The sequence below is a fragment of the Lutzomyia longipalpis genome, chromosome 2 (genome assembly GCF_024334085.1).
Source record: "Lutzomyia longipalpis isolate SR_M1_2022 chromosome 2, ASM2433408v1".
Taxonomy (NCBI): domain Eukaryota; kingdom Metazoa; phylum Arthropoda; class Insecta; order Diptera; family Psychodidae; genus Lutzomyia; species Lutzomyia longipalpis.
The window spans coordinates 6,549,758-6,573,345 of record NC_074708.1 but is presented as its reverse complement, the minus strand read 5'-3'; the positions used below and the strand labels follow the sequence as shown (position 1 = coordinate 6,573,345).

At 33.1% G+C, this 23,588-nt stretch overlaps 1 protein-coding gene and 1 long non-coding RNA gene across 2 annotated transcripts; one reads left to right on the top strand and one right to left on the bottom strand.

Moving 5' to 3' along the window:
- Window positions 1-784: 784 nt before the first annotated feature.
- LOC129788907 (uncharacterized) lies at window positions 785-23,086 on the top strand. Its single transcript, XM_055825321.1, has 5 exons — window positions 785-1,139; window positions 1,207-1,298; window positions 10,876-10,919; window positions 17,536-17,798; window positions 18,250-23,086. Exons 3-5 carry the CDS (start codon window positions 10,914-10,916, stop codon window positions 21,383-21,385), a joined length of 3,405 nt encoding a protein of 1,134 aa, XP_055681296.1. The 5' UTR covers window positions 785-1,139; window positions 1,207-1,298; window positions 10,876-10,913; the 3' UTR covers window positions 21,386-23,086.
- LOC129788908 (uncharacterized) lies at window positions 22,065-23,501 on the bottom strand. The gene is made up of 3 exons (XR_008750404.1): window positions 23,302-23,501; window positions 23,051-23,189; window positions 22,065-22,940 (listed from the first exon to the last, which is right to left on the bottom strand). It is a non-coding gene; the product is annotated as an uncharacterized LOC129788908 (long non-coding RNA).
- Between the last annotated feature and the right edge of the window lie 87 nt (window positions 23,502-23,588).

Sequence of the window (23,588 nt, the reverse complement as noted above, 5' to 3'; positions counted from 1 at the left end):
CGCGTGAAGTCGTTCACATTTCTTTCTTATACGTTTTTTTCGTCTTTAATGCATTTCTAATTCTTCCTCTTCAACACAATTCTATCTCAATTGTTTTACATTGTACGACTTTAAAATTTATTTTTCATTTTATTAGTTCTGTACGCGGAGGCACTTTACTTTGGTCGGTGGAGTCTCATGTTGTGCGCCTTTTCAAGGCAATACTGTAGCACACAGAGAGTGCTGATTTTGAGCTTTATTGGCGTACCGCACATTGCAGGGTGTGCTTATGTACTTGACGATTGCATAAAGGCATCCACCAAAATGCCAATAAAGTCAGACAATACAGTCAACACTGATTGTATTACATTTTTTTTCTTCAACTTCTTCTCTTTTTCCTTCTGCGTGGTTGCAGAGGAATTCCTCCTCCTAGGTAAGTATATTGAGAGAATTTTAATTTTAATTTTGAGAAATACACATACATACATATCACCAGGCGCCCCCATCGCAAATATATATCGCTCGCGCGCGGTATTTTCTGCACAATGCAAATTTTGTGCTCTCTTTCATTTGGGGGGGCGCGCTCTCTTTCAATTTTCCAGTTTTCTTTCTTCACCACGGCAAAGAGCGCACTCACTTCTCTCTCGCGCGCGTTTTATTTTATTAATATGTATCTTACTTTTAAAAAAGAGAGGTAGGAGCGAGTGGCGCGCGCACCTTCTCACTATTTTCTCATTGTGATGTAAATTAGCACCGTGTGGGGCAACCTGGCTGTTTAACCATTTTGAAAACAGCTACTTGGCTCAGTTGACATTCAACGGTCACTGTAGGAACACCGTCGAGACTTCCAGCACTTCTTGTTCGTTCTTTTTTTGTTTTTTTTTAATTTCTTTTACAAGGAACTATATCTGAGAAGAAAAAATTAAAGTGATGCTATTTATTGCTTCTGTGCATTGCAATTAAATCAAGTGGTTAATTTTAATGTGTAGCAATGGTTTATTTTATTTATTTAATAAACTTTGACAAAATAAATTAAAAAATAATTAAGAAGAAATACTTGTGTGCTAATAATTGCAAAGGCAGCAACATAGGATTTTGAACACAGACGCGGTGTTTCGAAAAAGCCTCCCATTTTTCATAGTGTTGCTCTCTTGTTTAAAGTATAAATCTTGTATGTTTTCATGGATAACAAAACAATATAATTCAGTTTTTTTTTATGTGAAACAGTGAAAAACATAGCTGGTGTTTAGATGAATGGAGGAAAAAATCAGAAGACTGGTATAAGACGTTGCGTATATGCTTAATGATTTTCCACTGAGGTAACATCTTGTTTTTGTTGTGAATCACTTAATCTATATCACTTCACCTTGCGAAAAAGAAACAAATTCGCCCATCACCTCATAATAGCATTAAAGTGGTGTGTTAAACTTGATGAAATCGGAAAAGATTTAAATCCGTGACATTTTGTCACAAATTGCCGAAATCAAGAAGAGCAAAATATCCAACCACAACACCCAAAAGAAGACTCTTCCATAAAAAAAATATATAAATAAAATAAAATTCATGATGAAATTTTAATACAATCTTCCCGCCAAAATAATCTACAAAGTCTACAAAATGTTGCAAAAAAGTAGATAAATTAGTGAATGATAAATTGAGAGTTGTAAAATAGAATGACATCCTTTCAAATAATTTTTTATACGCCAGAATAAAATATTTTTGTGTTCATTTTTCGAATTTTTTAATTTATATTGAGAAAGGTCAAGTTTTTGCTGTATGTTCGATAAATATGGGCGACTAAAATGTGATTAAGATATGATCAAGATTTTTTTCTTAATTCATAAGGAATCATTTTATTTAAATTAGATACCTGCTAGCATTTTAACACAAAAAACTTAACTAGTTTTATGAGAACCTTTTGAAACATTTTTTTTTTTTGAATCTGTTTATCATAAATAGAAAAATTTTAAATTTCGATCAAAATTCTTTAAATTTTCATTTAAAAAACAATGACCCATTATAGTTTTCGTTTCGTTAAGAATTTTTAATAAGTTCAAGAATATTTTCAACAAGAAAAATTACAGAAAGTAAAAAATCTTTAATATGAAAAAAGTTTGATTGAATTTCAATTTTTGGCTCTACTCCAAACCTTCATCAGGCAAAAGAAAAAGAATTTTCATGCCTAAAATTTTTTTCTTTAAAATTTTTCCTTTGATTTAAAAATAAAAAAATTATCGAAACATTCCCATAAAACATTTTCTACAGAATTCTTATAAAACAGACTGTAAGTTTTTTTTTATTTAAAGTAAATCAAAACGGATCTCAAATAAATTAAAAACAAAAAAGTAATCTTCTTGGCCATTTTGTATCACTTATCAATGGTTTACTTACATATATTTTGTCAAAATACCCCACAGAATTACAAGTTAAATGGAAAAGATCACATTAAATGGTTCCGCGGATTAGATTAATCTGAATGTCAGACATGTATAAAGTGAATATTCAGTGACACATAATGTGAGGCTTTTTTCGGTAAATCCCATCCGCGTGTCTGACTAAAATATTTGCAAAAAATATTCACCTCTTTCAAGTACTCTCAAAAAGACTTTCAGGTCATCAACGAAGTTTGCAATGAAATTGAGTTAAATCTCTCTAAAAAAAACACTCATACGCTCATTTTCCTATGTTAGTGTTCCAGTCACTTATGCTATTGTTTAAATATTTTCTTCTGCATTATCTATGACAGTGAATTTTTAGTCGAGATGAGAGATTGCGGTTTTCCCATCTTTCATACACAAATGTCTTCGCGATGACTTACTTTACACATTTATGGAGAGAGAAAAAAAGATTCTTCGAATCCAACATTTAGAAGATGGAAAAAATAAAAAAAAAATGTCCCCGTGTATAGAACATGTTCTATTAATAATCTACCCACCTAAAAATCTTCCTACGGAACCACCGATGATGATTCAGTAGCATCTTAATTGCTGTTGTGGCGCAAAAAGGTGTTTTTTTCTCTGCACTTGGCGCGCGGCAAAACTTATGGCGAGACTTTTGAATTGCGCTTTCGGACAATAAAAAAAAAACAAAGAGATAGTTGAAAACACAAAATGAATTTAAAAAGTCAGATTTCACTTTTAACATATCAACTGCAGAGCAGGAATTTCACCGTTTTGTGAATAAATATGCTGCACAGAGAAAATTTCAATTGTTCACCATACCTAGCCTAAATTCTTGTCGAGTCTCTTGGGCATATTAAAAAAAAAATAAAGAAATTAAAAAAAAGCAACAACTAATGGTTGTTCGCAGTGTTATACATTTTAGCTCATTTCGAGTGTGACTGGCTGGCATGTGGGCTTTCCACCTTTGAGGTTGTATCCTCGTTCATTTGACGCCAATTTAATAATCACTAATTAGGAGTAATGTTTGTGAACTTGTATGGCAATTTTAGCGAAAATTAGAGAGAGAGAAATACCACACAAGCATATTTAGCATTAATAAAGAATGGCACTCATGCTATATTTTCGAGCAACTTTTCGCATTCCACCCAATGCGCACTCATACAATGGCCTGGAGAGTTCATTGAATTAAGGAATATTTTGATATTAACAAATCTAATTTTTTTACCAATATTTAATGCGCATTAAAAACAATTCGCCAGTGGGAAGGGAAATGCTTTTTCTCTCTATTTATAACATCCATTTGTTTGAAAAGTGCACACCACACACAACGGCCAATAAGTTCACCAATAATCTCATATATATACATATATATTATTCTTTCTTATGCCAATATCTTCAAGAGTGTTGGCATAAAACGACCTCATAGACTTTCGCTTGCGCAATAAAGGAAACTCGTATCCACAATCTCTTCACAGTATTATGGCTGATTTACTTCATATTGCCTGCTACAGATTTTATGCACATGCACATTAATACATAATTGATAGTGGTGTTACGATTTTCCAACTATAATACACCAAGAGCCTTGTAAAAATCACAAAGCCTCCGCGCCATAGTATTAAATTCCATGTTAATGTGTATGTTTGCCGTGTGCAAGACAAAAATGCATCAAACCATATATTTTAGTTTTAAAGTTTGAATTGAAAAAAAAATCGGATAGTTATATTTTATCATAATCTCATACCTCAATCGTGTGCAGGAAATTACAAACACACTGATTTATCTTCCTTTTAGCGCAATTATATTAGCATTGTATATCATCAGATGATCTTTTTAGGGAAAATTAAAGAAACATTACGATTGAGTTTAATGCCCATTAAATGCATTTAATTTTAATATTCTCTGAATATTTATATTTCAAACAAACAACAGTATTACATTAAAAACGCCGCTGGTTTTTTTATATTAAAAAAAATGCAAAGAGAATTCAAATTTAATTGGTTGGATAAGATGAGCAGTAAATTGTTTTATTTGAGCAGACAAAAATCTATTTTGAATAGAAAAAATTAATTAACTTTACTATAAGAACGGTTAGCTACCCCTCACGGTTTTCGAAAGATTAAAAAAATTGAATTTTCCCCTATTTAAACATTTTCTTTAATATTCTACTCAGAAAAACCATAACGAACAAGTATTTAAGAAACTTTTAGCTGTAACCTATAATTTAAAATGACGGATGTAGGAGATATTTTCCTCCTAATCTCTGAAACACTTCATTCATACCCCTGTGAACAACTCAATATATGGTCTGATCATACAAATCTTTACACACGTGTAAGGACAGAAAAATAATTACTACAAGTAACCACTATCTTCCTGTGTAAGAAATTGCAAAAATATCAGTAAAGTTGCACCTATTAAATACTAATTTTGCAGCAATTTCCCAACATGAACTTCTTTATTTAATATACACTTTTCCCATATATGAGTTCCAAAAGCAACACCCAGCATAGATTGACTCTCCGAAGGGAGTTGGAGCAAGTATGGAATATATGAGATCAATCAAATTGCCAAACGTATCATTTTGAACTGATTTCTCTCCCCATTCTCACATTCATTCATAGGATATACAGCGGCAGTCTTTGTATGTTTGTCATGTAATTAAAATGAGTTGGTTCAAAATGGAAGAACTGTACCAACGAGTAATACACCCGTGTATGCTGAATTGCATATCAATTGAATTTCATGCTTCTCTCATTTTTTTTTTTATTTTCTCGCAAAATGTGGTGAAAAAAATCTTTTTTGAACCTCAATGTCTCTCATGGGAAATAAGAAATTTCTTTAGACTTTGAATTTCTCCTCAAAAAAAAACAATTGTAGGAAAATTAGATACAAGAACAACATTTTGCGTGCAAGATTTTGTGTCAAGAATGAGTATTTTTTTAAACAAACAAGTTTTTCGACTTTTTGGTAAAATTTTCAGTCCACAAAAATGCAGGAAAAGAAGCAAATTAAAAAATAATTTTGTGGAAAATTTGCATAGACTGAAACTTGAAAAAAAAATGATGACGAATTTCTATTAACGACAACATTTTAACCCTTTTACATCCATTCGTTTTCCGCATATAGATCCGTTTATGATTTTACGAATTTCCCCGGATATTTCTATAGGATTACTGATGGTCCATGTTGTCTGTTTTCTAACAATATTCTATATGATTCAACGTAGAAAAATTATTTAATTAATTCAAATCCGGGAAAATAGAATGTTTCACATTTGAGTAATGACTCAATGGGCGCGAAAGGGTTAAGCCTTCAGGAAAAATACATTAGAAAGAATCCTTTATACAGGTCTTTCCAAAAAAAAACTCCTTTATTCATAAAATAATATAATAATAATAAAAGAATTGCATTTAAAAAAATATATAAAAATAAAACTATTGATGGTGGTTTGAGCTTTATTAATGAAAAGATCGCCAAATTGCAAAATATCAAACTTATTACAGTTGAGTAGATCTCCATATGTAGTGCAATTATTTTCTACGACTTTTCACTCTTCTCAATTCCACTTCTTACATTAGTCCAGATATTTCTTGCAAGACTCTTGAAATTCCTCGAGTTTCTTTTATTATATTTTATAAATTTAATAATGTCATTTTGAGAACAAGTTTTTCATAACCAACGATGAATAATATCTCAAAAATCAGAATTCATATTGTATTGAATAATAATAATGGAATTATTCACCACCATAACCACAAGACACAGCGGTGGAGTTCAAGCAATAAAATGGAAAGTTATTTTTTATGTGGAATGACGTCTGTTTTCTTTCATTTAAGGTCTTTATTAAAAATGTACACATTTGAAATTTTTGGTTTGGGGACATTTAAATAATATAAAATAATATTTTTTTGTATTGAAAAATTTTCTTCATTGAAAATTCAAATATAAAAAAACCACAAAAAGCATGAAAAGGGATAGGATGTGAAAAAGTGAACGTATCACGATTTTTCTTTGTAAAAATAAGAGAGAGAGAACCTAATGACAGATCTCTAGTAAGAATTATTATTTCCTATTATTAGCGATAGATTTTAAACATAAAGTATGACTGCATAAGCAAACAGGAAACACCAAAGTAACAATTTCAGCAGCAATAGCAAAAAAACCCTCTGAGTATTATGTTTTGTGTGTTTATTGATGTAAATGCGGTCAACCAGATGATTACATCACTGTCAATGTCTGCTGACCACTGGCTGTGTATCTCACCTCACGCGGTGTCTCGGCACTTTTGCTTTAATATCACCTCCTCAGCACAGGCCTCCCAGCAAGTGTTGGGTGGCTCATAAAAAAAATGTCTAGAGGCATGGAACTCGTCTTTAACGCAGTTTTGTCCTACATTTGCAATAACTAGCATAATACGAAAACGAAATCATGTGAAAAGTGAGAGAAATGCGACGAATTCATCATGACGCCGCCACACGAGAGAGATCATCTCCTAATGACACAGCCACAATCTTTTAATTAGCATTTTTTTCTTCTCTTTAAATCTTAACTCTGTGAAATACAATTTTTTCTATACACCTCATTCCTTTAATTTCCAAAGTAGTACTAAAAGCTCTGTTTACGAATTTTGAAAGAAAATAAAAAAAATACCGCGTGTTTGTAAATTTACATAAATTATCTCCGAAGAAAATTCACCGGTAGGCTGACTATTTACGGAAAGCTATGTAGCTTTTAATCTACAAAAGAAGAAGAGTAAAAACGAAAAGAATTCGAATAAGGAATAATTACGTTTTAGGTATTCTAGAGCTTCTTTGAAAAATTTAAATTAGAAATGCCATCTACTCTAAGTTCTGAATTGGTTTAAAGAATTAATTCCCAATCAGTTTTCTTTAAAGTTCCTGTAGATTTTATAAAACTTCCCCTTAAACCGAATCTTTTCGATTTTACTGAAAAGTAAAAAAAAATACGATTTTTATGATTTCGAAGTAAACGGTGTAAAATTTCCATTCTTAGAAGTCTGATTTGATTAAAATCGGATATATAAAACCGTAGTTATGACCGATTTTCAAAAAACAATCATGGCGACTTTATTAGCTAAACTGCTTGACCGATTAATAATTCTCTTGTAAATAGTTTTTCGTCTTATTACAATGGAGGTGCCGGTCTTAAAAATTACATTTCCACCGCGTGACTTTTTCAAAATCAACCAAAACCATTTCTGGCTCATATAAAGTTTCAGCTCAATCTAAAAATTGAAATTTTGTGAGGAGCACAAGAGCCGTCTTTTGAAATAAACACAACGCGGCTAATTATGCAGCGTGTCATCCACTTTTCCCCAGAATGTTGATAAATCAATGTTAAAACACACAAAAATAATAATAAAGAAAAAACATAAGCATACAGAGGTAATAAAAATAAAATTTAGAGTAGAAAGTAAAGTTTCAGCATGTTCATGCGTTTTGGTCTGATAAATTCGCACTATGATGAGGAAATCCGCTAAATTCCTTTTCAGTTTCTATACCACTGGAGCAAAAATATGACACCCTGTGTCTGTTTTTTTAATAAGATTTACTTTTTTTCTGTTTACTAACCCACTGAGCAAAAATTAGTCGAGTGTCTGTTGCTTTAAAAATTAAATTATTTACATTTTAAATTAATTGGTCACATTTTTAGGATTTCCGCCTGAGACACACCATTTTACCTATACTTAATTGATATTTTAAATATATATAAAATGAAATCTTAATTTATAATCTTTATTATATGCAAAACCCGCAGGCAATTAAAAGAACGTCTGCTAATCTGAGGTACTAAATCTAATGTGAAAATTACCATAATAATATTCTTTTGCATATTGGAGAATTTATTGTTCGTACTCCGTTTAACATTCCACCCGTGTGTGCCACAGAGGCGTCACCATAAGAATTCCATTCTGAAAGGTGTTAGAATGTGGTGCAAATGCACCCGACCGTGAAAAGCGCATTACGTACACTAATTGTGTTCCTTGACTTCTTTTTAACAATAAAAAAAAAGTGAAACAAGTGTAAAAAATACAGAGCATAAGAGAAAATTTATATCTGCCCATACTTGTCTGTCATCCACCCAATTTATTGTAATATTAAAGTATTATTATATAAGAAAGCAAAATTACTGCACTCTGAGGCATTTTGTACATTACTTTCCTCACCCAACTTACCCACCAAACCAACATATGGCTTCATTATTTATTGAAATACATAATACGCATATTATGTAGAAGAATTTAAGATTTCCTTAATGTTTTCTTTTACATCGCAAAACGTGCGAAATAAAGCTCATTCCAGCGCGCCAATATTATAATTCGAATCAAAATTAAAACACTAAAGCAATCACGAGAAAATATTTTTTTTTATTAAGAAATAAAATGAAATTTCATTTTGAACTTTTTAACCAAATGACCATGAAGGTTGCCTATCACTGTGTGTAATTAAAAGGCATTACACACATACCCCATGCAATATGCACTCATAAAGTGAATTGCCAAAATCTCTAAAAATGCTTCAAACATTTTTCCTAAAGAATTTCGGGTGTATTTGCACAAACAATTAAGCACACGCTCGAAAAAAATTTAGTTGAAATTGATTTTGAAATTGAATCTCATTTGTCGAACAAAAAATCTTGATTAATTGCATTGAATCTTTTTGATTAATTAATCTTTTCCTTATGTATGGGCCTTATAAACTATTTGCACCACCACTCAAGTACTTTTTGATTGCAATAAAAATTTCTGTTTGCTTTAAGAACTTCGCTAGAGTGAATAGGGTGAAGTGGGGCAATTTTGAAGAATTTCCATAGCTTTTCTTGCAAATTTCCAAACAGATTTCCTTCTCTAAGAAGTTTTCTATTAATTCAACAAATCGTTAATGAAAATACGTTTTTCCTTTAAAACTTTGAGTAACCTTTGTCTACCCCAGACTCCTCTAAATTGACTTTTCTGCTCTTTGCTTCATGATTAACATATTAAGAGGGCAACAGACGCATTTTGCTTATTTAAAAAAAAATCCAATTGTGTGAAAAAGAAAGGATTAATCTCAACAGATTTTAATATTTCTTAATTAACATTCAAACCCACTCTTCAAGAGCTATCGTCAGGTGTTTGGGAGCTTTATTTCATTATTTAAATAATTCAATTTGCACCTCAATCTCTTTCTCTTAAACTCTCAACATAAAATATGCATCCCACCAGTTTCTCCGCATCATACATCGTAGATTTATTATGTATCTTTTAATATCGTCTGAATTCTAAAATTAAACATACCTACACATTTTCAGCTTATGGGAAAATTTAGAAAATTTATAAATTCTTGCACAGTGTAGCTGCATATTTTTAAATTCTGTAAAAATTATAATGAGAACATGAACTGTTGAATTCACTTTAATAATTTCTTTATGCCATAAAGTCGCAAAGTAAAAGCTGCTGATTTACTCTTGCGTAAAATACAGCGTATAGAACATAACCTCACATTTAACTTTTAAATGAATTCTTATTTAATTTGGATAAAAGGATCCTGATCAATAAAATTAAATATCTTACATTTCTTTGTAATAATCACGAATCTCAGACATTTCATTCAAAACTTATTTCTTAAAAAGATAAATAAATCCTAGGTTATGTTCTTTACGTTGCAGTAAAGTTGTAAAATTTATACTCAAACCATTGCGTAATGCCAAAACATAACTTCAGAGTCATAATCTCTTTCACTATTCTGTGAAATAAATCGATCAAATTAGAAGAAGGCCTATACGACAAATCTTCATTTAGACTGCATGAAGAAGAAGATGGAAAAAAATTCCCACGCCTTTTGCATAATTTGCATAAATCTTCATTTTTTCTACTATTCAAATTCATGCAATGCTCGTGATTGCAATTTGAATTTTGGTAGTCACTGAATGTGCAGTTTTTATGCGTGAATAATGGTCGCATTTCATTAAGAAGCATAAAAAAGACCTGGGTGATGAGATGGTAGACTAGCCTATGTTGTATGTAAATATTTCACAGACCTTGAACAATTGTAAAATTGTGGAAATGAGATCATTACAATGGCCATTGTTGGTTAAATAGTTCTTGTGAAAAATATTTTAAACAATAAAAGAGTTGTGTTGTCTCTCATATATATGTTTTTTTTTATTTCATGTATGTTGCTGCGGAAGAATTAGTTCAAAATAATATATAGTGCGCGATTTAGTAGTGCGAATGTGCAAAAATTGTAACTTTAACTTACAAAGTTGTGGCTTTTTATTAATCATTTTGGTTGTACGTTAGAGCTCTTTTAAGAAAATAAAACCATGAAGGTTATACGGCAAAAGGGTAATTGAAAATTATATATCTCTGTACACACCACATACTAAAGCTATTATTTTGCATTTGTAACAAAATGGGGCAAAATGTTTCACTTCTCAATGCATTGCAATGGGGCTTTTAACATCAATTTCTTCTTTTATGTCTTTGCAGGATAAATTACACATCGTGACGTCACAACATCTTTGCACATGAAGGTAATGCCAATTGGTCAATAAATTAAGAATTTTAAATTTTTATTGAGAGACATTGTGTGTGGAGAGCAAAAATATTTGGCTTGTGCTGTGTAAAAGAGAATTGCTACAAAAATTTGGTTCTTTTTGTGTTGCAGAAGTGAATTGCTTTGAGCTTTTCACTTGTTTTCTTTTTATGGCAACCAATGTCATTCACATCAAAAGTACTTTGTTAAACACACATATTTCACATAGGATTGGCCATAACACAGAGCACATGCCTCATGCGCCACAATTACTCCCCAAGAGTGTTGAAAGTGCCAAAAGATTGCGATCACCCGCATTCTTTTTAGTGGTCAAATAATTATAGTATGTATGCAGGCAGCACACATTGTGCTAATTTATATCGTTTCCAAGTCCATGATTGACACAATAATTGTTTCCAATCTTGCTATCCTATTGCTGCAGAAGAATTCTCTTTTTTTTCCTTCTTAAATCTATATATAATATTGTGCAATTGCGGAATAAAAATTAAAACTATTATTTTATTTAAACTCTTGCTCGTATTTTCTGCTGCTTCGGAGATTTGATCCTTCATATTTTTTTTCTCCGCACATACAGCACTTAATTCCACCACATTGCCCGCGGGGGTGGTATCAGAATTTCAAATAAAGTACATTGGACCCACCTAATCCATGAGCTCAAATAAATTACAATGTTCCTCTGAATTTACTACATGAAATTAACCCCTAAGGACTTGACTAATTGGATAAATTATTGGATCAATTTGATATCTCAATATTTGCGTGGATTTTTCAAGGGCAAGGTGTCAACTTGTTCAGAAAATTTCATCAAAATCCAATAAATCACATGAAAAGCAAATTAGCAAGCATATAATCTCATCAGAGTGCTTTTTTCTCCATGTACCTAACACACCCTGGTTGCTATTTTGAGCTGCTTTAAGCATTCAATGAAGGAAAAAAAATAATCAGGTTCGTTTCTTGTGCTGTTTAAATCTTTCGTATTTGAAGTTATTTATTCTTCGATTTGCGTGGTTTGAAAAATTTGATATATAGTCACGAAGAGGATTGAGATTAAATTAAGAATGAATTTTATAAAATTTTACGTAGCATAAAAAAGTTGTGTAACACTCACATTTTAAGTCTATTCTAACGTTTATCATTCATTTTCTAACGTATGACGTTTCTTCTCTAACATTTTACGTTCCTTATCTACTATTAAATGTTTGAATTTATGCCTTCTCTTACATTTAAATGTGAATCCCCCCAAATATTCTTTTCAGAACATCCAATAAAATTCCCTAAAATCCACATAAGAGATTTCAAAATGAAAAGGTCTCTCAAATGGATCTTGCACAATTCGATTTGTTAGTTTAAAAATTGGTGTGCTTCACGTACCTATATAAATTACCATAAAAGAATTTACCACACCCTCCATGAGCATGCCAATCGCCAATCTTTCTCTATCTCGCACACAAAATGTATCAAATGATTTTTCATGAACTACTAAATCCGCATATACCCTCCCATGTGATATTTTTTTACAAGATCTGATTTATATTTTAAACAAAATCTCATATATTGGCTATTTTTGTATTAACAAGCGCAATATATTCTCATAAAATACACCCGAGGTAGACTTCCGTTTCAATGAAAAAGAAGAAAAAAAAAAACAAACCACCCAAAGCTCACACGGCGCGAAGTCATAAAGCTCTCGTTTTTAGTGTGGCGTAGAGTGAAACACGAAATTGCATGACAAAGTGGGAGGAAAATGGTTGAGAGAATTTTTTTCAAAAAGAAAATGGGAGTATTTGTGGGGAATTAAGGAATTCTCCGCATCTTAGCGTATAGAAATAAAATTCGCAAAAGTTTATTTTATGGTAAAAAGCATTTTAAAATTTGCTCCCAATTCAACTTTAGAATCACCTTTTACTAAGCACGATTTAGTCGGCGTCGTGTTCATAGCTGAGTGGGGCGTTGGTCTTGTCTTGTTTTTCTTTTCGTTTCCCCATCCTTCTTTTTTCTGCCACAACACACCATAAAACTTGGCGAGAAATTTCAGTACATTTACCTACATTTACAGACACACCAAAATAATCTATCTCGTGCTTCCAATATATATAACATTATGTATTGTATATAAACTTGGTGGCTGTCTCCACAGCCTCTCATGCACCATTGGAGAGAAATAAACATACATAGTAATATGAATTGCATATGGGGGAGATATGTGTGTAGATAATATGTAGAAATAATATGGAACAAAGCAATTCCATCAAAGAATGTATTACTGCCCAGTATCTTATTTTGATATGAAGGAAAAAGTGAGCACGAGTTTCATGTCAACAAGTAAACTACCGCGGGGTTTTTTTTTTGCATCAATCGCTACACAAAAAAGAAAAACATTTATGTCTGCAAAGTGTTGAAAATTAAAAGTGAATTTCAGTGTAAGGAATTTTAGGTATTAGAGTAGAGTTTTATGACAATTAAATCAATTTCCAGCATCCACTTGGCTCAAATTTAGCTACATGTCTAATGTTTTGCAGCTACATACATATATGTAGGTACACATAAACCTATAACTCATGATGATTTATTTGATAAGTCAAACATAGCACAATACCCAATTCAATTTTGTATCATTTAATACACATCATTGGTTCATTTGCCCAAGACCATATGTAATAATAATACAACAATATCGTATAATTATGAAAGCTTCACTTTGCTCTCTATGTTCCACACCATAATATGGGGAGGTGAAAGAAAAATGACTATGCAAACTATGCTATTTGTCAATTTATATACAAATACACTCTATGGTATTATATGTGTGTAAAGAATTGTAAAGAGATTGAATAATTGGAGTAACAGATGAGAATAAAATGCGCAAATTTATATGGAGTTCCGCGAACTCTTTACTATCAATTTATCTCTCTTTTTTCTCTTCTCTCGCGCTCCATTTTTCTCCATATATAATAGCATCCGTATCAATCGCAAGAAAAAATTATGCACACACTTTTCTTCTTCTCTCTTCAATAGATTATTCCTTTAAGAGACTTTTATGTAATAATTGTTATAATTGAAAATTTAAATAAAAGAGACAATTGTGCAGCGGGTGGTAACTGGTTTACCTATCTATGTATATAGTACTATATACAATACATAGCACAATGATAGATACTTTCGCTTTTTAAACCAACCACGCTAAGATAATACAAGTAGTATGCTTACTATGCATAACAATACCTATCAATGATATTTCAAATTAAATAAATTATGCAAATGATCAAAGATTCAACGATTTTTGGAAAATTCGAATGATTTATAAGGGAAAATTATTTATCGTTACATCGGAAAATCCTTCATTCGAGAAAATATCGAGTGACGAGTTATCTTTTAATTAAAGTTTCTAAACAAGAACTAGAAATCACCAAAACCTTTTAACCTACACAGAAAACAGTTAAAAGAGAAAAGTCGACAAAGATTTGTCTAAAATTACACACAATGACGTCACAATTACAGATTAGTGACGTAATTTTTTGAATTTTTGAACAAACGTTTTACAGATTTTTCCCATGTAACAATGAATAAGTTCCTTTTCTAACACTTTATTTACCACAGAATTAATTCTTTTCAAAAAATAAAAGAAAACTGCAGAAACTGCTGAAATTGGGAAAATAATTATTTGAGCGCCCAGTAGAAAATTGACTCACTAATGAGCTCAATCTTTGACCATTAAAATATGTAGTTTAACTGTATCAAACTCTTTTAGGCTCATTTGCAAAATAATACAAATAAATAAACCTATTCATCGGCTTAGTTCTAGTTTGTTTTCATTTCAAAAACCTTCCTGCAGCAACGCATTCAAACTTCCATCAATTTCAAAAGAGTTTTTTCTCTCCAACTTTGAACACCTGTTATTGTCAACATACATTAATTCATTATATTATTATGTATAATACTTTACTTACGTTATTTTCGCAATTTCACTTTTGGGTGAATGATTCTATTTTGTTAGTTGAGATACGCAAAAACTGTCTCGTGTTTTCACCGTAACGCGAGATTTGTACTTTTTAGCGTAAATGATGCTTTCCCCGCCAAAAAAAAGTGCTCCAAACAATACAATGACCCTTTTGTTGTCGAAAACACCGCACACGAATAACTTTCTCGTAACATTCAAAAATTATATACTACGCTGTCATTTGATTTCCTCTAAAATGTGAATCTGCAAAAAAAAAGCTCCCGAAAAAATGGAGAGAAAAATTAAACGGTTGTACAGCATAAAAAACGCAATGTTGTGGATGTTTTTGATAGTCAGCAGTGTAGAAAGATAATGCCTCGCCTACAGTGAATTTCGCGGTGTAGCTTTACAATATATTACTAAAGAAGAAAAAAAAGCTCGTGTTTGGTAATGCCGGGGAAACCGGAAAATTAAGTGGGACTTATAAATTTTAATTATAATAAATTGATAAGTTCAATGTATTCATTTGATGAAGCACCGAAGCATTACAAAACACATATTAAGTCATATTTATATTGGAGGCAAAAGAGACGAAAAGAAAATGCAAAGTCAGGGTTTAAAAGTGCCGGCAAAGTACCACCAATATACCCACGAAGAGCGCGAGCCTATAATTTTTGAGCCATTCCGCGGAAATTTATTCCAAAAAAATGTTTTAATCAAAACACTTGATTATTCGAATTTGATGTTGGAAAAGTCGCAAAACGTGTAACCTTGATCTCACCACGATTACGTGCATTGCAGTTCTATGACCCCCCAAAGAGTTTCAATTTTCCAGTGACTCACGATATATCGAATAACACCGATAAATGGTTGATTAAATTAAAATGAGTGCTGTGCAGCATTCACTGAAAGTAAGTCAAATATTTATGGGTGGACTTAATGGGTTTCACACCTTTATATTCCCAAATGTGAATTTCAAATTGTACAAAATGCTCGCGCAGTTAATAAGATTTTGCTTCTAGGAAAAATGAAAGTGTACCAACAAGAGATTTTATGTTGTAAAATACACATTTTGTGAATAAGAACGAACTTTACTGAGAAGGTTGCGCTCTTGTGCGATACATCTTATTAAATACCTACACCAAATTTGGATTTCTTGTTAGTCAAAAAACTCTCTGACAGTGACTTATTCTTTATTTTGCATAATTCGGTTGATGAATGATTGGAATTTTATGCGAATGTTGCAAATATTTCCTTTAGAAGCAATGAGGTCGATTCGGCTAAAGATCTTTTCTTCTCTTACAATTCGTCAGCTATAAGATTTTTGGTATTTTTGGAAAAATCTTTAAGAATCTTGACATTTTATTTCTTTCTTTAATCGGATAATTTGAAAGAAAATTCCTTTCTCATGCCTCTTCAATGAACTGACTATTTTTCTTTTCTAGAACGGCAATAGAACGTTTTGAAAACACAATCTGTCAAAATCTTTTAAGTTGTTAGAAAAGAAAAGAAAAGATTTTTATCAGAATCAACCCCAAGAATTTGTTTATTTTCTTGACTAAAAAGTTGTAAAATAAATTTAAGAAAAGTTTACAAAGAAATGAAGGAAGATTAGGTCTTGAAAATCATTATAAAGTTTCAGTTAATTCTAATCTTGTTTTCCCCTTTTTGGGGCAATTATCGTTCAATGTGATTAATCAACTTTTTAGTTAAATACCAGGATTAATGTAGCCAAAGTGATTGGCCAATTATACAGCAATATTTCATCAATTAGTTTGATTAACAAAAATGAGTTTGATCATTAAATTGACTCCATGACTTTTGGCTTTTCAATTAAATTATATTAACGTAAAGAAAGTTTGAGAAATTCAAAATTAAATTACAAAGGAATGCATTTTTTTTAAAGAAAACTTAGAGGTATCTTGTATATAAGATAAGGAAGTCTAGACTGCGATCAATTACAATATTTATTTTGCCCTAAAGGATTGTTCTCATATATTAAGCAATTACAGCTCAATTTGCTACTCATTTCATTACAAAACACCAATAATAATTATCATATTATGTACAAAGATTGTGCACACTGGCGGATAATTTTCAGAAGAATTTTCCACATTCATGCCTTCTTTATGGCCAAGCACTCTATATACATATTTTGTTGTGATTATATCTAGCTTATATAATTGCGATCTTGGGAGAATTTATTTCTCTTCGGCGCACCAGAAGAAAGAAAAGTTTCTCTGGCAGAAGAAGAAGAAAAGAAGCAAGAAAACAATTTAAACTGACACCGAAACATGATTAAAAAATTTTTTTTACCACGTTTTCATTCATATATTCTGCATGCTGTGGGTCGGTGTGCTGAACTAGAAATTTGCTTTATTTTGATTAGACGGAGTTTCAGTTTCCACCCAAGCTAATGAGGAGTTAATTGATCTATTTTTGTGAGTGTGTGTATATGATTTCACTTAATTTGTTGCAAAGAAAACGATACAATCACTGAAAGCTTCATTTTCAAATTATCCCTGAAAATGTAACTTTCACTTTCTTTCTTTTTTTTTCCTAGAAAACTTTCATCATATACCGAATTCTTTGCCACGAAAAAAGAGCTTAGAATAATTAAATAAAATTGGTTTATTTTGAACTTTTTCTTTTGCAGATGAAATCGTGCATTCCCCTCCTGATTGCTGTCTTCTTCATTGAAGTTCATTCAATCTCATCACTTCAGATAAATTTGGGTAATTCTTCAGAACCATTGTCACCTGTTTACGTTCACACAGTCACACCATTGCCCAGTGCGGCAGAATGGCCATCTCAAGACATTACTTCAAGTTCATCGCAAATCATTACAGCAGAAACACCGTCGGAGGCACCGACAGAAATTAATTTTACATCCCCAGCCACCAATAAAAATAATAGAACGTGAGTTGAATTGCATTTTACCACCAACTTTACTTCTTTTTATATAATAGCTACTTCTTCCATGGTTCATAGACCGATAAAAACTATCAACGCTTTACCAATGAAAATAATACATAAATTACCACAACGCGTCAACCTTAGCCTTACTCGCCCATGTATAAAATTGATTTTAGCATTAAACACACAAAAAATCAGGCACAATCGCTTAATATTTATTTACTCAAGTACATCAGTTTACTTAAAAGAATTAGAAATAAAAAGTTCCCAGAGACTTTGTCCAAAAGTCCCTTGAATTATGTGTAATTCTTGCACAATAGAAATCAACAAAAAGCAAAATTTAAAGGAAAGAAGTTTAGCAAAACTATGACAAATTCAATATAAGAATTCTTTAATTAAAAAACTCTGTCCATCAATGAAAATTTTTCTCTTTTTTTTGGCTAATTTATTGCAGTAAATCAACAGTCACGAATCGTACGAGAACCATACAGAGGCTAGTCGGAGGTCACTTACAACATCAAGCGACACGCGATAGAACGCGCAATGACACACTTTCGTTGTCAGATAAATTCTCCAAAATTTATTTTCGACGGAAAACAAGCCCTTCGCGGAATCAACCGAGAAATTATACGCGACAACTTAATGCAACAACAAGAAGACCCTCGCGAAGAAGACCAGCAATTTACAAGGATACACTTGATGATGCTGCCTTGCTTGAGGTTGATTCAGTCGGGAGTAATGGTATAGATAATTGGGACAATGGGTTACTAAGGGCAAGTGCAGGAGCTGGAAAGGAGGCATCAAAGAATGGGACTGAAGGGAAGAAGAAGGAAGAAAAAGCAAAGACACTATCAGATCAAGTTGCTGAGGGGAAGTATGGTCTCATACAGAAGGAGATCTTTCAGAAGAAACCCAAGAGACCCGGTGTTATAAGTTACCTCCCAAATCCCGATACACCTGGTGATACAAATAAAACCTACGGTGGCCTATCGGAAGATGATATTTGGTTGGCAGAGGATCACCTACTTGTCCTCAAGGGTGGGAGTTTAAATAAAAAAGGGAAGGATGAATGGAAGCCAATTGATGCTTATGAGGCACCCCTGCGTCAGGTGAAAATACCACCAAACCCAGAGGTGCCGCCTCCATTTCCTGTGCAACTCGAAGATAACGGGCCGATTGAGTTTATCGGAAATAGTCAAGTGCCGGTCTTCAATCCATTTGCAAATGAATCGCTTTACCTACACCCCGGCGCCGCGCAAACGCCACCGCCCTTCGGTCCAAATCCGCCGAACATTTTTACCGGGGCGCGACCGCCAGGAAATTCTTCACAAGATTCCTTCCCTTACCCACCTCCCATACCGCCGTGGTTCCTAAATAGTAATTCAACATTTGCCAATCCCTTCCTCAATCCACCACCCTTCTTTGGCCCAGGCTTCCCACCGCCCCCATTCTTCGTAAATGGATCCCTTGAGAATGTTAACATTACGGAATTTGATGAAGATGATCCATCTCTCTACTATCCACCCCCATATAGCTTTGTCTATCACAGCAACTACACAAATCCCGTACCACCAGGACCTCTTGTTCCAGGAATTGTTCTTCCACCACCACCAAATTTCTTCAGTCGCCTCGAGGGGCATCGAAAGACAACAACACAATCCCCAGTCTATCCATCGCGCACAACAAAACTTTCAAAGCAAACAGTGAAGCCTGCTGTAACGAAACTCACGACAACAACTGCCAAACCCCCAAGTCTCATTGGCCACGTTGAGCTGCACAAGGTTCACATTCCACGCTATAAGGATCGAGAGAATGTTGTTGTGAGCTTCCATCCAACAACATCAACTACTCCACCACCATTTACAACCACAACGACAACGACAACTCCTAAACCCATCACAACCCTCAAGAAGATCCCAACACCGAATGTTGTGCAATTTATACCGAAAATTAAACATCCCTCGGAAGATCCCTTCAAGAGTAGCAATCCCATTTACTTTGAATACTTTGATGCTAGAAAATCCCCACATACCTACCTACCGCCAGTTACGGAAACAACAACAACAACCCCAGCACCACCTCCTCCTCCTCGACCCGTTATACCAATCAGGACACTTGGTAGCCGCGAGAAACCCATTCAAGCGAAACCTATTCCTGTTTTCCCGGAACACACAACCGAACCACCTGCAATTTATGTTCCTGACGTCAATGGCTTCGACTACGACAAGTATCTGTACATAACGCCACAGCCAGAGATTCAACCAAATGGCTACACTAACTTTGGGCCAATAGGACTTAACTATGCGCAGCAGATTAAAACACCCAAGAATGCATTCAATCAGGAGATAGAGCAAATTCGTCAAACTCTCAAGTATTACAAGAGTCAACTGACCCCTGTTGAAGTAACGCAACTACCTAGAACTCCTAAAGCTAAGGCGGTGTATGAGTATTCATTTGATGCAGTTGAAGGGAGTACACTTAAGCCACCAATCTCCTTCAACAATCCCATTCAAATTGATACAACACCCTTCAAACCAATGGTACAGTACAGTCCACCACTTGGTGAAGATATCAACGGTTTCAAGCCGTATGGTCAGAGTATATCACCTGCTTACTACACAACAACACCCATTACGCCAATTCAGTACTTCCGCAAGAAACAATCCAATAGGCCATCTCAGCGACTGATCCCAATACTTCAAGCAAGTACGGAGAATCCTCTGCCGACGTACTACACGAAGAAAGAAACAGCCCTACTGGATGACATTACAAAGAAGTACTTTAACATTTTTGGTCAAAAACTATCACTTGCATCGGAATATGCAACAGAACCCATGAGTCCGGCAAGTATTGAATTTACAACACCAACACCGGCTGTTGGGAGCACCACAACGCCCCATTGGATATCAATTGAGAAGCAAGTCTTTCGTGAATTGGACCCACAGTCACGTCGTCCAAATTCACACAGAGCTCTCAATTACTACTCACGAAACATCCGTCCATTGCCAATTCCCTTCGATGGCTATCACTACGACCGCCCAGAAAGTAGACCCTTCCCTGGTTTCTATGCTAATCCAACTGTTGACCCATATTTGAGACAAATTGCTCTCATTCGTCAAAAACTCCGACAATACCCGCAACAGCAGCAGCAGCAGCAACAGAGGGAATCAACGCAGCAATACGATTTGGGTTATGTAAATGATACTTACGTAAAGTATTACGACAATCGACCGAATAAGGAGAATGAATATCTTGCTCATCAGAATCCACCGCCACTTCCGCAATATCAACACATCGTCAATGCTCCCAATAGGTACAACAACTACTTCCCACCACCACGACAGTCACAACAGCAAGAGCCACAGGCCCCAATTTCCTTGCACAAGGACACCCTGGTTAACTACAAATACCCCCTGCCGGCTGCAAATCCCGACAGCGAATACATTTCGCCAAAATTGCAGCCACAGCAGCACAAGCAGCATCAGTACTACAACAATCGCCACTACGGAAATCCTGTCATTCAGTACCAACTGGGTGAACAGTCACACGTCTACTTCATCACACCACAAGATAACAAGTACAAAGACTAGGGTTTTCAACAAAATAGGTACATAAAAAAAGAGAACTTTTGCGCTAGGACATTGGGAAAAGGATACGTGTGTGTGAGGGACGTTGAGCTTTCTTTATTTTAAATTGAATTTGAAAAAAAAATTCAATAAAGCGGAAAATCAAATGGTATGAAAAATATGAAGCGATAAAATGAAAAAAAAAAGATTTTTTAGTTTTTCTTTTGTTAAAAAGAATTTTAGAATGTTTTTCGTATTTTCATTAATCTTTTTTTAAGTCAAAATATTTCATTTTCGCTACAAGCTTCTCCTGTTTTAGGAGGTATAGTGGTAAAAACAGATCCTAAACCATTTTGGATAGCCTATAAGCTTCCCTCCGTTTTCTAAATTGGTTATTAATTTAAAATTATTCAAAAAAAAATTTGCAACTCACCAATTTTATTAATTTGAGCAGAGAAATCTTCGTTTAGTTTCATCCTTCTGATTTGGCTTTACTGTGAGTACCCACTGTATGTTGTTAGGTTACTGAGGCTTCTCCAACTTCTTGTTTAATCAGGAATCCTTAATCCTTGAGAAACTCCTGATCCTTTCAAGTATTTTCCTGTTTCTATTAATTAACAAAAAAAAAAAATAGAAAATTAGCTTATTCAAAATTTACAAAACTTTTTAACAATTATAAGAAGAATTTATTTCAAAAAATATATTTTCAAATTTTTATTTTAATTTATTGCATAGAACATCTTAAAAACTAGCTATATAAATCTTAATTTGTACCTTTGATTTTCCGTCAAGTATAAAATTATAATCTAATCATTTTTCTTATATTTTGTACTTATTGAATATTGAGAAAAAAAATTAAATTCTAAACACAAAAAACATCCTGAATAAAAGAATTTTTTGAATGAATAAAAAACTTAATTTTGACGAAAGGATTGTGAAAATTTGAGGGAATTTTTATCCCTCTAAGAACTTAAATGTGATCGTATTGTAATTATTATTAAATTATGCTTAAATTTAATTATGTTAACCGCCATAATTATACTTCTTTTCCAATTCAATATACATATACTCGTTAATATTATTTAGATGACAGAATATTATGAATAATTAGGTACCTATATTGGTATTTTCTTTTCTTGTAGTAGAATTAACAAAATATTTATTTAAAAATTGCACCAATGTGTGGTATAAAAAAATTCTTGTGTGATTGAGTTTAGCTATTAAAATTGCAATAAAAAGAGGTTTTTTGAGGAGAAATATTGTGCATACTTATTACCTATTGAAAATGCAAAAATAAAACACTGATATTTCAGTGATGTTAGGAATTATTGTGTGTTAGGTAAAGTGAAATAAAAACTCGAAGCAATGAAAGGTGCGAGGAAAACAATCAATATTCTTGCACAAAAAATTAGGAGAATACTATAACTGTAAAATAAACTATGAAAGAGAAGAAAAAAAAATGTATGAGCAACATTCACGTGGAAAATGCCTTTTTCCCATCCATCTGTTGTGTATATTTATTTCATTTCTTTCTTCTTGTTTAAATGCGCGTGGATGTGCAAGAAGTTTCGAGTCAAATCTGCAATAAAAAAAAATGCGAAAAAACGACGCATGGGAGTAAATTAAATTATCAAACTTACGATAAATAGCATTATTTAGGTAGGATAAACATTGATATGTAATAATTACCCTTGAATTTGTAATAAAGAGATTATTCCACAGAAATGTTGTGAAATAAATCATTGATTAGCGGCTTCTGCGAAATACTTATGACTTGGTGTGTATCAATTAGCTTGTAAAACAAGCTCGTGATATCTTCCTCTGTTAACTGCAAAATCACCAAAGACAGCAACAACAACAAAAAAGACAGCAACAACAACAAAAAAACAGAGACATTAACTTGATGAAGCTTTGATATCGCAAAGTCTAATAAAACTTACGTGTGATGCGCATTCCTTGATACCATCGAGATCAATGAGAAATGTTGATACTTTATTTATTACGCACATCGCGTAATTTACCGCCAATATGCACAGGCTGCGATCTTTTGGCGAAACATCATCAAATTCGGTCACTGTGTCGCCTTCATCTCGAACTATCCATTTTATTCCACAAATATCTGATAGCGAGGTAATCTGAATAAAAGAAAAAATCCAACAAGATACTCTCATAAAAATTTCTTTCATTCGACTATTCTTCACATCTGCGATAGGGGAGGGCGGGGCTA

Coding starts and splice junctions, on each gene's coding strand:
- LOC129788907 (XM_055825321.1), top strand. Junction 17,799..18,249: donor ACCAATAAAAATAATAGAAC/GTGAGTTGAATT, acceptor AATTTATTGCAG/TAAATCAACAGTCACGAATC.